Source organism: Pieris rapae, chromosome 7 (assembly GCF_905147795.1).
Source record: "Pieris rapae chromosome 7, ilPieRapa1.1, whole genome shotgun sequence".
NCBI lineage: Eukaryota > Metazoa > Arthropoda > Insecta > Lepidoptera > Pieridae > Pieris > Pieris rapae.
The window spans coordinates 7,178,744-7,194,042 of NC_059515.1; the positions used below are offsets into that span (position 1 = coordinate 7,178,744).

General features: G+C 30.3%; 2 protein-coding genes across 2 annotated transcripts; one reads left to right on the forward strand and one right to left on the reverse strand.

Moving 5' to 3' along the window:
- Positions 1-620: 620 nt before the first annotated feature.
- Positions 621-1,851, forward strand: LOC110996951 (coiled-coil domain-containing protein 12). The gene is made up of 3 exons (XM_022264860.2): positions 621-955; positions 1,172-1,292; positions 1,576-1,851. Exons 1-3 carry the CDS (start codon positions 810-812, stop codon positions 1,786-1,788), a joined length of 480 nt encoding a protein of 159 aa, XP_022120552.2. The 5' UTR covers positions 621-809; the 3' UTR covers positions 1,789-1,851.
- Positions 1,847-15,275, reverse strand: LOC110996964 (putative carbonic anhydrase 3). The gene is made up of 7 exons (XM_045628875.1): positions 15,094-15,275; positions 7,851-7,898; positions 6,900-7,064; positions 5,623-5,761; positions 5,026-5,131; positions 3,722-3,949; positions 1,847-2,959 (listed from the first exon to the last, which is right to left on the reverse strand). Exons 1-7 carry the CDS (start codon positions 15,134-15,136, stop codon positions 2,708-2,710), a joined length of 981 nt encoding a protein of 326 aa, XP_045484831.1. The 5' UTR covers positions 15,137-15,275; the 3' UTR covers positions 1,847-2,707.
- Between the last annotated feature and the right edge of the window lie 24 nt (positions 15,276-15,299).

A 15,299-nucleotide genomic window follows, 5' to 3' on the forward strand; every position in this document is an offset into this window, starting at 1 on the left:
TGTGAAAAAGATGTAAATTTTGTGTAATTTTTGTAGACCAAACCTTAGATCAAATATATATTTGAAAAATAAATAGATACTTTCTATGTGCTTAAGATTTTGCGCCGCAGGTAACAAAGAGATGATAAAATTTGATAACCTGAAAAAATCTTCATAAATTGTTGTTATTGTGTTATAAATGTAAAGAAGTCCATCATGTAAACTTTCTACCATACAACAAAAGCCTTGGTTTATCTTTAAAGGAGCGACGCCACACATATAGACCGGCTAACATAGAGAAATATAAACTAATTAAAAAAATATGGTGTCCCATTTAAACGATATCAATGAAGTCGGTTAGGTTATGTTAGTTCAATTGTATTTATTTTCGTTAAGGTAAACAATCTAAACGAGAATATATATACAAATATATCTTTTGCGATATATGTTAGGAAATCTAAATATTTTTTGATTAATTTTTTGGTTTGGGGGCTGAAATCCAGAGGGCATAACAACACACTATAGTCGATCGAGTCACCCTTCTTTACTCTATTAAATTATTTTTCATTTGCCGTGAAAATCGAAATGTCAGTTGTGAATTGTGATCTTGTTGCTTGTATTATTTAGTATTTACATCTACAAAAAAAAAAATGTACCTAAGTTCATTTTGATAAAACAGTTTTCGAAATTTATAATACAGATATTAATTTTTATCATTAGTCTTATTATAGTGCCTTTCCTAATTGGTTGAGAATTTAATGGAATACTTAGAACAACAGAAGTCAGAATAAAGCCAATACTAGTTACTACTTAGTTACTAGGACTATATTATGGTAGTTTTGGATACTATGGAAGGAGTTGGAAATTTGGAAGAAGAAGCACAAAAAAGGAAAGAAAGGTTAAAAAATTTAAAACGAAAAAACACGAATGTAACCTCATCATCAGAATCAAAAAATAAAGATGCTCCACTGCCAAGGTAATTTTATTACTATAAATTGTTATAATATACTTTTAAATTTGTTTATTATACAAGTTGCATTTGATCTACCATTATCAATATTCAAATTAACAAGTAAAATATTTTGGAAGAATCATTATACATTTTATGATTCCTTCCCAATATGTGTATGGAAGACTTTGGATTTGGATTTACTTTGGGTGATATCTAATGATTGTGGTTTTGTTATTCCAGGCCTATGTTTAGAAGTTATAAACCACAAGATGAGTCATTGCAAAAAGCGAAGTTACAAGATGCGGAGCCAGAAAAGGTGGATGAAGAGATTAAAGATTTAGTTGAAGCTGGGAAAGAAAAGGTAAATTACATTTCTTATTTACAGAATTGCGAGCCTTTTTCCTATATCTTGCTTGTTGCTTGTTGCACTGGTAATTTCTCTTAAAGCTATCTAAACTTCAGTTGTAAATCTGGTTTTCTAATTTGTAATTAATTTTTTATAACCTAAAACTATTTTTCTTAAAAGATTTTATTATTGTTTTGGTTATAGCCTTTATTATCATCACAAATAATTATGATAAAATGTTTGTATCAAAATAAAAGTGTAAGCTTAAATTTTTTATGTGATATATGTACAATTACAGGTTGTACTTCAAGATTTAGATATAGCTTCACTTGCACCTCGAAAGCCAGATTGGGATCTCAAAAGGGATGTTGCAAAAAAGTTAGAAAAACTTGAGAGAAGAACACAAAAAGCTATTGCAGAATTGATTTGGGAAAGACTAAAGCAAGGATCTGACGACAATTTGGGAGCTATGCTTACTATGACAGATACAAGAGTTCCACAAGATGACTGAAATGGGGAGAATTAGGTATACATTTTTGATGTTTAAATTTGAAAAATTAAAAACCATAACTTTTTTAAATCTTTTATTTATATGATATCACAGTTCTAATTTCTTTTAGCTTTCCAAAGAATTTTTTAGAAAATTCATTTGATAGCTTTTCATCTGTATAGTAGAACCTATATAATATACTACCTCTCTAATTGTTGTTACACACATTAGTAGTCACTTAAATGATAAATATCACATACAATATCTTATTTATGACAATTACATGAAATATTTATATTATAAATACCAAGTAATAGAAATAATTAGCACATGGGTACCTTGACAATTATAATTTTATCTGATTTACATTTCATAATTTTATTATCAATAATAATTTTACTTTAAAAAGTATTTGTCCATATACATACTGTATATAGAAGAAAGTCCTAGAAAAACAGGAAGACAATCCCATGTGATATTTGTCAACACTTCCAGGATAAAATTCCTTATATGTTACTAGGTTTTACACTCAATAGTGGGAATAGAACTGGTTATAATAAAAAAAAATAACAATCAAACTAATATGGGTTCATCTAAGCTTTTCATCAAGATAATAAAAATATTATCTCTTCTATACTGTAGCTAACTTGAAATACATATCTGATATTTGAGCCCCTATATTGAAGAAGTAATTTGTCTTACTAAACAAGAGTTATGTTAAAGGAATGCCAACATGTTGACACAGTTGAATGGCCGATTCTTTACTCCATATATTTTCAGCTAATAATTTAAAAAAGCGAATATAGTGCAGCTACAGCTGTTCTCTTTAATTTTACATTTCTTGTTGAAATCTACACTTGCAACATTTTGGTTTTGTGTATGGTTCTAACTATACAGTAGCTTCTCATTATTGCTACCTATAACCTTTGTATTGTTTACATTAACCTAAGGCATTAAATAATATAAACATAAAGATAAAATAGCCTAAGTTAAACCTAGATATACTAGCACTGTTCCCTCTTTTCCTTGTCTGCGGCCACTCAGTGTGAGCCTCAGGGTCATCAATTTCATTATAAGTATAATAATTACTATCTATATTATAGAATACAGTTCTGTCTCCAATCGGTTGTATTGGTCTGAAGTTATGCCGAATTTTTCCACTGGTCGATCGTAGTTCTCTGAATACTTCGATCTGTAAAGAATTTTTAAATTATGATTAACTAATAACCATAATCATTTTCACCATAATCGACATATGTCAAAATAACCTAAATAATAGCCTTTAGACGCATCCACAGAGACTTAGTTGGTGGTCAATTATTTTACTTCCAAATTTTATTTTAAATTTCACAGTTAACATATTTTAATGAAAGCGTATATCGCTTGTCAAATTTTAATGCATACAAATGCCTTCACTATATTACTGTATTAATTGATATTTGATTATATAATCCTTCCGTTTCAACTTTAAAAAAACAAAGTTTAAATAAAGTATATATGTTTGTAAAAAATTAGTAAGTAGCTTCTAAATGGGGTTCCCATTTGAAAGTTTCGGATGTAAGCATTAGACGAACCGAACATGCTCCTGCTTCATGAACATTTTCACATTCACTACACGAGGGAAATCTTTATTTGTGATTCTGTCGTCACAGATTACATATTTATGTAATATATTCTGTGGTATGTTTGTACATTAGTACTTATTACAAATATTTGTGCTTATATTGAGCAAGCTATTATTCTCACTTTATTTGAGCATAAAACTTTCACCATATATATCCCTTACTCAAAAGTTATTGTCTCAAATCACATGGACATTCAGCATCGAGAGTGACCATGGGCGGCGGTATCACTTAACATCAGGTAAGCCTCCTGCCCCTTTTTGACCCCAGTTCATAAAATGTATAGTGTATAAAAAAAAAATCTGTAATATTAGTATCTAGTATATACCTACCTGATCGTGAGTTAAACGGACGGGTTGTTCAAAATCCAGCCAAATGACTACTTCCGAGCATGGTGGAGTTGTCAATGACCCCCTGTACGTGAAATATCTTCTAAGGTCGTAAGGTAGAATGTTTAAAATTGAAAATGGGTTATTCATAACAATGCTTGAGTGCGGTTCAGTAACATTGCTGAGGGCGGCTGTTATGTCGTCATAGGCTGGATGCTGATGCCGGTCCAACTGTAAAATGCAATATTTTATTACTATACGGTACATATTTCATTTTAGTACAACCGCGCAGTTTGCTGTTAATAGAATGCGCATTTGCTTTGTAAGCCATGTTTTTTTTATTTAGGTACCGATAAATGTTTAACTCCTATTGAAATTAAGATATTTCAGACAATGATTTGCGCAAAAATTTAAAATGTGTTGAGCAGTTTCGGTGTTAATTTACTAGGATTATTTGTCGCACTATTAAAATAGGCAATTGAAGTTTCGTTAAAAGGAATAATGTTTTATTTTTAAAGTACCTACGATAATCGTCGTTTAAACCAGATATGAGTAGTACTAATATGTATTTATAATTTTGATTGATACTGTTTGTCGATATATATAAAACCAACCTGCTTGTTATAATAATATATATTTACATTTTAAATTTAGATATCTCCGACATTCGTAATAAAGTTATGTTATCTAATTCTCAATAATACTTTATATTATAAAAGCACGTTTTGTGACATGGGGATCGATCGGACAAAACACGAACCGCCGATTTGCGATCAATGCAACCGTAACTGAATAATTTAATATTGCGCAACACAATTATAAGTATTTCATTTAAAAAAATTGATGGAAAATTATTTTAATTTAATTAAATTATTAGGAAAATTTATGTCAGACTAATTTTAATAATTGTTCCTACAGCTATTATTAATTCAGAATTCAAACATGCTCTTTAGGTACATCCTGCCAAAGATATTTTTATACCTAAAGCAAAAACCTTTTAAATGAAGTCTCGTTACATAACAGACAACTATTTAGCGAAAACGAACAACTATATTTTAAACCCTTATATATAAAATAAGATATCCCTTACAAAAGATGTTACAGTAAACTATATTTTGCGACCAACTTGAGAAAACCGTATGTTTTTTGTCATTAACATTATCGGGTAATGATTTATTATTCTATCTAGTCTAGAATCATTCCGCATAATTATACGTTCTGTAGTATATTATGATCATATTCTACTCATTTAACGGTATTGATTTTGCGAACTATTATATATATACTTAATTATGGAAAATACCAACCTCATAGAAAAATGCCAAGACAGTCAATCCATCAGTGTGTGTAATGGCTTCTTTGACTGTATTGTATTCTTCTTTGTAGAACACCATATGCAATTCCATAGGAAAACTAAAAAACATAAAAATGTAGTTTTATATTTGCTACTGTTGGTTTAGCAAATTGGGCAACGGTTCAACGTGAAGGAAAGCGTAACAAATATTGAAAAACTTTGATTGTGGCAATAACGCTTTTGTTCACCTACATTATAGTTTTCTAGTCAAAGGTTCTTTAGTAAAGTTATTTAAGTATTTAAATATTTTTATATACTATTTTTAAGTATAAGTTTTGAGTAAGAAAGATTAGTTATATATCTCGGCTTGGTAAATATTTTCCTTCTTTTCTTTCTGCCTCCACTTAAATACAAAATATACCTTAAATATTTTCAAAAAATCAGATGCAAGGCTTTCGCCAAAAACCGTATAACTTTGTAGTGGCAGTTACTATATTTAAAAATAAGGCATCATTCATAATATTAAAATTATAACATTCTTTAAAAAAAACAACACACAGAGAAAATAAATCTGTTTGATAGAAATGTTTTATTTACAGTAAAACAATACCTTCTGTGGTTTATTTTGTCCTCGGAACCCAAAGTATCATTATCGCCCCAATGGAAGTGCATTTGACTGAACACGTAAGTCCCGTCTAGCGGTCCACCGCTTACTCGAGGGTGAGGCTCATTCTCCACCTCTATCAGGACTGAAAACAATTGTTTTGTTAATGTGGCGACACCAAAAGATTGTGTTCATTCATTCGTAAGAAATCTTAATTATTTCGAAGAATCCTTCTGTATTTCAACTGTTTAACCGAATCGAATCAAAATCGAGAAACAGTTGCTTGTAACGAATATATTTAGTATAAGGTGTTGTTCTATTGTAAGTAGATGGTATTAACGATTCCAATAAATGTTTCGACTTACAACGACTAAGCGAATTGTGTTCGAATTCAACAGTATGAAATAATTCCTAGAATTGTCAAATATGGCAATAAGATGACACGTGGGGTAACGCGGGTCCAACCGGTCAGCGGGCTCAGTCTCGCCCATTAATATCATAATGATGATTCTGGAGTTGTCGGGGGCCCAGCATGCCAAGACTACCCACCAGACCTCATTAATAAATTTATATTATTATTATTAAATTTATATTATAATTAATAAAAAGTATAAGAAATTGAAGTCCCTAGTTAGAAAAGGAGACATTTGACACTGCCCTGAAACCTTAATTCTTGGCCCCAGATCAGCCTAATTATAAATAATAAGTATTTAAAAAACTGTCGGTCTGGGCCAGAGTTTTAATATAGTTGTATTAGTTACCTACTTTATTATTATATACACCTCAAAGGTATTTGAAAACACCTTAACTTTCATGTTTTGACTAGCGTAAAAAATTCAGTACACATTCAACTTCATTCTTACTGTATTGAATTTAAAATAACGTTTTGAGTACAGTGTACTACAAAAATATTTGTCACGCATATGCTTTTTAAAATAATACAAAGTGTCATGCAAATTTAGGAAGGAAAATCAATAAATGTACACAAGTGTTATTCTTGATAATGATTTTGCATGGGGCGGACACGGGTATGTAAAACATTGTTGAATCTAATAGGGTATGATTCATGAAGTCTTTATTTACATCTGTTTAACTGATAGATTTTCGTAATGCTCCTGGAAAACCAAAAAGCTTTGTACACCACAATCAAACAATTAATCACCGTGTTTAGATAATACGAAGGCACCACCTAGCATAGACGTTATAAATCCGAGGCTGTCACTCCAGACGTAGAAAGCTAGGAAACACACAAAGTAATTCGTCATTCGAGACATTGACCTCACCTGTATGTCCATTGTTTGTGACGTGTACATTGTCAATGGGGTCATCGAAGCCTATAAACGTGATGTCAGGAAGAGCCACTTGTTTCACGCGAAGCACGTTAATATTTATGGGACTCTGATGCTTGCCTCTGCACTCCTGGTACCGTTCTCCCCAATAATTTGGACCTTAAACAAATAATTTTTTTATTTTTATTGAAGAGTGTGAATTTATAAGGGCTTCTACCGAAAAACGAATGAACAGTGTCCAAAACATTTAGATGTATGTGTATCCGTATATAGTTAAGACAAGTTTCACTCAAACTCTTTTGCAAATAGGACACCGCCCTAGGGTCGGTCAGTTAATTAATTAAACTAAAATAACGCGTGAAGAATTCTGGTAATGTTTTTTTATATAATTTTTGATGAGTTATTTATCCGATGTACACGGCCAAACAATAAGAAGTGGTTAACAACAAAAGCCAGAAGATTATTTTAATGTTAAATAAAGATATAAATCTAAGAACCTAATCCTAATGGGTCTTGTCAAGTACAGCTTGAATCATGCTTCCACGATGTTTTTGATAAAGTTTTAATTACTTTTTTTAGCTCCATAATGTTTTGTGTAGCAGGTTGCACTGATCTGGAATCTTCCCAAAGAGGAAATAACTTATGGACGGTCAGGTAAAGGCTTTTGACCGCCAATATACCCGGCTGGGATTGACAAATTATTATACGTAGAAAGTATCATTTGCATTTAAAACTACTAAATAAAGTATGTGATTGCTGAAAGGCAGAAGAAAACTCAACTGAATACATGTTTATGGGATATTCCAAAATCTTAATAAAACTTCTTAAACCGACTTATGTATAATTTTATCTAGTGTATTACTCTTTGACATTTCCATAATGCTCAAGATTATATCTACTATTAGTAGGAGATATAGATCTAAAATGGTAAAACCAAATATTTACCTATCGATCCATCGTAGCCAAAATCTTCAGCAGTTGTAAAGTACGTTCCTGTAACAAAAATACATTTTATAGAGTATCTGCTATCTATGGTTCCTATTTAATTTGTGTCACGTCCATGTGATAATTGAGTACGTTGAAAAAATAAAATCAATTGGTAACAGACGAGATTTCAATTCATTAGACAGATGCAAGTAATGTTTAAGTTGTTTACGTCGTAGTTCAAAACGAACCAAAGATCATATTTTTATATTATTTAACTACTGCGAAAAATTCGACCTTGGCAAAACAATTTATTACCATGAATAACTATAATAACCCAAGATAACAATAAATTACTATGATTGTCTCTTATAAACAAATTCCAGAACAAACCAACTATAATAATTGTACATACATTTGAAACAGTTCCATTGTATTCAGTACGGACCGGAACTGCACTATCTATTATATGGTTATAATATCATTTTATCTATTGTAAATTGCCTGAAATCACTTTGCAGAAACAGTGCTTATTGCATACTTATGTAGCCGACTTGGGAGTCTCATATGAACAGTTAGAATGAAATAACCTGAGCTCGAAAACGTGCAAGTACTCTTATATTTTTCCGTTGTTAAAAAGTATTGTATGTAGTATCGTCCACTTTTCCATTATTAAAATAAAATTGTATGACATTGACACTTTACTTTTAATTAAGTTACAATACAATTTTAGCTTTCGATTTTAATTTGAAGTACTGTATAGTTTTTTTAATAAAATGAAGAAAGATAGATGAAAGAATGTCTCCCTTTTATCCTCCCAGTACTTATATTATATTATTACGTATTATTTGTTATATAATTTAAACGTCGACTCAGTTATTAAACGAGCGTACAAATTGTTTTTATTTTTATACGTTGATATTCGCTAAAACATCATGGAACATACGATGTCGCCTAACTTACGAGTGATAAGTAATTTAAGTCTAACTCATTTACTTATAAGGACTTATAAGATTAAAACGTGTTCAATAACACTATTAACAGTCTTCATTAAACGTTCAATCTGTTTTTGTGTTCTATTTTTTCACTCACTGTCTAACACTTAATACTAACGTACTAGTGTGTGATGGTGGAGCCTATGTTCTTGGATTCCAGCAGTCTGGCTGGAGTATCTGGTATATAGGTCGTTATTGAGACTGTACCAGGGAACATTGACTATTACCCTGAACACTTTGTTTTGTAATCGTTAGATTATATTTTGTCAAATATCGATTTAAAATATTTTTTTTATTATATTAGCTTTAAAAATTGGGTGATACGATATCAAATATCAAAACTTGATTTATTCATATTGTAGGTATTGACATAAATGAGCCTTAAAAACCACTATTCAATATAGTAAGCAAATAGAAAAATATATTTTTATGGTATTTATTTGTTTTATGTAATTGCTGGTACATGGTTACAAATACAGCCCAATCGCTCAGTGTTAATGTATGGTTTAATTTTTCCTACCAATTAACTGCGAGGTGTATGTGACATGAAATTGTATAGCGATACCGTATGGTATTTGTCCTATAATCCTATTTACTGCGTGTCGTCATGAATATAATACTTAGTTCTACTTAGATGGGCACTGATAGAACAGGTTTTCATACAACAAAAAATATAAATGACCAAGATGCCCGAATCTGATGAGGTCGCAAGATAAATTGCCTTGAAAAACACATTGTCTTTCGCCTTGTCTTGGAATCTCAAGGTATTTTACGTTTTCACTAGCCCATTGACTAATGCTCTAATTTTGATGTAATTTAAAGTAATTGTTGATTCTAATTTACATTTAATATAATACGCGGACAAATTTAATAGAACTGGCGATCAATCCAAGTTCACGGTCCAAATTATTTTTCGACGGCACCTATGTCATTTGCCAAATCATTTGTATACATTCTCTTGGCATTGGAACTTGAAGGAATTAAACTGGGATTGAACCCGTGTATAAACACATTGTATGAAGTTTAGACATAAAATCAATTAGCACAAAGAAAAGTACTTGCATATCTGTAAGATCCAAACTAAAGCCTTTCTTTAGGCAGCTATAATATCGAGACAGAACAGATTGTATATTATATAACGTACCTATATATCTATACAATCTATGTTTATACACACACCCAGCCATATCAAACCGAAGAATTCACGATATCAAAACCCAATTTAAGCGCAAAACTAAATATAGTTTATTACAGTGATTCAAATATAGATTGACGTCCCGTAAGTAGACAAATTCCTGTATTTATTTCTTCTTATAATAAGCGCCTTTACTACCTGGAACTCATTTTTGTAGGGAAGCGAACCCATTGCTTAAAAGGCACGTGCCTCACTAAAACTAAGAGATATATAGATGTAGCATGATACGTTTGGAAAACAAAATGTTAAATATAAAAATTCTCTCCTGAGATGCGAGTTTTTTCCAGGAAATATTTAACATACAGAACCTATTAGAGTCAGGCGTGCGTAGGACGTTATATATCTCGACAAGTTTATTAATTCATTGAGACAGCGATTAATTACACTGTCATTATAATTGAGTGCCAATTCTGTTTACATTATGTATTCAAAAAATTATATTGTTCATCGTTTTAAAAATCATTATATATATATATATATATATATATATAATGATTTATATATATATATATTCTTTATCAAATCGTGGTTGTTATAAAGAACTCGAAACGTAAGGCCAGTTGCTATAGAATGATGAATGATAAAACATGTTTAATTTCACTAGTATGTCGTTTCTTTAGAATGTGCAAATGATACCTACCAATATTTATGATTTAAAATACAGATTAAAAATACGACATTGATATTGAGGAGCTGTTCTGAATGTCCAGTACTTATCGTTGATTAGTTTTTGATGCCGAAAGATTGATTGTTCAAGTTCTCTCCTATCTCATTAAATACCGTGAAGTGAGCAATTCTTTAATGTTACCGTGAACAATTTTTAAAAGTAAAGACCTCACAATTGTCTAGCATTAACATATTATAGTGTGAAAATTTGCAAGAAGGTCTTACATTGTCTGACATTAATTTGCTATCAAAACACTTTACAAACGCATTGTACTCAAAACTTATTGTTTAGGTTAAGTTCTCGAAATTCACTCAAGCGAGGTAGACAAATAGATGTAAGTCGCATCTAGCTTACAAATGCTTATTAGCCTTTTCTTGAAGAGCTTTAAGTTATGGTCCAGATGGGAGGCATGGACGGATTCCGTTCCTCAGCTTACTCAAGCAATGCCGAAGTATAATGGATTGGACACAAATCAAACAATGAAGGGTATTAGTATATTATATATTAGTATTTTTTACTAAGTCCTGTCCTGAAAGTACTTACTTTAAAATATATACCTCTAAGCAGGTAAAAATCTAGATATAAGTTATGCTTAACTTTTATATATAGTTACATATATAAAACTTAAGCATAGAGATAATACTCACACAAAGTGTGTGTACATTATCTCTACAAACTGCAGCAGAATAAGTAATCAAATCATTTGTAGCTACAATTTTGTATCTTTGACAATTTATTATTATTATTACAAAAAGTATTTGAAAAACCATTGCCAACCACAATTGTATAGAAAAAATGTCATTCTGTCGCATATCTAATCAAAGAAAATTATTCGAAACACATTAACAATTCTTGGGACTACTACGATAAATATAACGACACGCGATGGTGCCTGCATAATTCAATATAACGATAACTACCACTAAAGATTTCCTGATATTATTGGCCTTTTATAATGTATAGTAAGACGGGATTTATTAGGTTACATAAGTACTATTTCGAAATCTCTGAAGTGGTTCAAAGATATATTGACGTTGTACGTATCTTGTAATAACTATGGAAACTTTTGTATAATTGCTGAATGTAATTTAAATCAAATTAATACCTATTTTATTTTATACCCTAGCACGAGCATATAAGGTACCCGATATAATAAACTATAACGGCATAAGATTTATATTATATAAAAAAAATCTTCATACATAGCCTTGAATGGATTATCTGACTGTTTAGTTTATAGCTAATTCCAACGATTGTTTTCCTGTGCTAAACGGTAAATATTATCTTGATTTATTTACACAATTGCAATATGCAAATACAAGTTAATTAGTTTTCTTAATTATTTATCTTTTAAAAGAAATTCTGTCGTTTTATAGCACAATCGTGATCACGAACGGCTTAAGTAAACCATTGTCACGATATTTGCCAAGAGTATTGTAAAAAATATACGTCATATTTTGTGTTTATAAACTTTTAGTACATGTACTAAAATAATAATAAAAAATATAATTATAAAGAATATATTCAACTCTTCGATTTTATTAAAGTGTATGACTGTTTGCTATATGTTGGTTCCTATATTAAAAACTAGGTGCACTAATGATAACATATTTTTAATAATGTTGTCACAAGACAACATGATTTTATAACAATATATGTACTTAAATTGGTTGCTTGAGCTATAAGGAGAAAGTTAAACATTTGTATAAAGTCACGAAAAAATCGATTCGCTTTTGTCTTTCTGTGAATTTTGAGATGGCCTATTTTTTGTTTCACGACGCATTTCGTCCATAATAACCGTCTTATGTCCGGGTCCGGGTTTACGCATGAATATTGGGGGTTAATAAACTTGTTCCTAAAAATACATACCTGTAAGTTACTAACATTCGTTCGTACCAAGTTCGTAGGTTCGAAACCCGGCTGTGTACCAAAATGGATACCGAAATCCATTTTGATAAAAGGCTGTAGCGGCAGTGGATTTTTATAACTTTTATAGTCTATAAATCCACACTCTTGTAACAAAACTATTTAACAGGCCTGCAATGCCTATAACTTTTTCTTTACCTTTTTCTTTGTACAAGTTTCATCTTAGTAAGTGCGAAGCTCTAGTACCTACTTATTTTAATCCGTGCATTGTTTAGAAAGTCTGCCAACTTCCTGACTAACAGCCCACGTCTAGATTTCACTGCAACCTAAAGTATTATTATTACAACATTTACGGCAGTATTATTTAATAAGTTTTGTTTAATAATTATATTCCGTTAAAATTCTTGAGACCTCAGATATCATCTTTGATATTTTTTCTTATGGATCCATCAGTAGTCAGTAGGTAATAAATAGTCCTTTGTGCCTAACACGCCCTACCGATTATAAGATCCAAAATATGACGGTTATTGAACGTCATCAGCGCAAATTTTAAATGAGGACATAACGAATAATACATTAGTAATGCATTAACCTCAAACATTATAGCCACATACATTTCTAAGAATTAAGTAGAGCCATATGACAATTCAAACCCTAATGAGCTTATTTCTATGGAATATATTCAGTATAAGAGTACTTTCTAACTTCTTGTAATCAGATTTTTATCTGGGATTGTGTAATGTTTCCTAAGTTTGCAGTTTATGATGATGGCCTCGAAATTTGCTTCAATATTATAATTTATACTTTGCGACATTTTGTATCAATCTAACACTTTCTATTTAAGCAATTTTAATACAAATCTCATTTTTAAATAAACCTTATCTTAAAGCAGTTTATAATTTTTACACATTACTAATCGAAGTACAAATTAAATAATCTCAAATTTATTAAAGTATCGTTAAAATGAGCGACATAATTTTCCGCAAATCCATTCGCGATAAACCTTTCCCAATAAATAGACAATGCTATACAATATTTGTTCTATGCGTACCAACACAGTCTTAGATTAATTTAAAAGGATATATATCGTCTATTTAAAGCTATATATTGATTGGGCACGGTATGTGTTCTTTGAAATACAAAGAATCATTGATGAGTCAACATGACACTCTACCTCTGAGTGTTAAGGTGTTTAAGTTGATAAACAATTCCATTTAGTATGTGTATTAAAGTGCCATCAATGACCAACAGTTCTTTGTTGATAGATAAGACGCTGAATAAGCCTTGTTAAATAATTCTATTATTGTATTGCAATTTCCTTATATTTAATAAATACCACAATATATATTAAATCAATAAAAGTTATCCTTTATGTAGTATTACTGGAAAGCCTATTAACCAAAATAAATAAATAACTTTCAACATTATATTAAAATATATCATTTTCGATCCCATTTTTTACTGTGGTTTATAAAGCATGTTACATATTTAAATTCAAACAAAAATTAAGAAGTCTTTAGTCTGTATTCCCGTGATTCAGTTGCAAACCTTGCGTTTTCTTCTTCATGAACGGCAAAACAAATTGTGTTCAAAGTAAGGCGAAAAAGTTACTTACTTAGTTAAGTTACTTACTTAATAGGTATTGAGTACAGCTTAAGGGTTATTAAAGTGATTTTTAGAGTGTTTAAGTTCATTATTTTCTGATAAAGATTTTAAAATCACTAATCACAAATATGATTTAAGTTTATAAGTATTTAAATCTTTGCTTTTTTTCTTCTTAAATTCTGATTAACTGTAATAAAAGATGAAAGCTATAAAGTCATATTTGTTATGATCTAAGTTACTGATACTTGTAATGCGATACTGAATTAACGAATTAAAATGCCGAATAGAGGTCACAAACGAATATTTTTATTAAAAATTGCTTAGATACTGACGGATAGAATATGATCTAGTATGATATTCAAATAATTTTATTCTACTATTATAATAGTGTATGTTTGTTAATCAATAACTCCAGAAACACTGAGTGAACATATGTATAATTTAGTTTGTAATTGCATAGAGGATTGATTTTGATACAAAGTAACGGGTAACACCTTATTAAAATGTAGAGATCCAAATGTTAATCGATCATTAATATTATATTTTTAAGTTTTCAGTAAAACAGTAGGTCTATCACAGTAAACATGTAATTAAATTTTACGGATGGGTTTTTAAATAATTGAATAAGTTTGCTTACTCGGAAAAAAATAAAAATATTATCATTCTAGGTTGAGAAACTACGGGCAACAATAAAATTGTAGTATGATATAAGTTTAAAACAATTTCGCGATCATAAATCAAACAAAGTGTCGCCTTAATCTTCTACAGTACAGTTATGCAATATGACCCTAATATTCTGAAATCCTCTGATGCGCTTTCCTTTTTTTAGTAAAAGCAATACAATAAAACGTTTTTCGATAAACCATAAAATGAAAACTGTTTTTATGCGATTTCAATTGTTCAAATTCAAAACTATATAAAACAAATGCAACATACCGAATATGGAAATTATGAAAAAAATCCTAATAGCGAAATCCATAGTTCACGCACTGTTGAGTTCAAAACTAGTTGAAAATAATTGATAATATTTTTCACATGTCCGTTGAATAAAGTGAATCACAGCGCATTGTGAGGTGACGGGCAGCGCCGGCCAACTGTTAGACGACAGCTGATTCCCAGGTATATAAGTTACACTACACCCT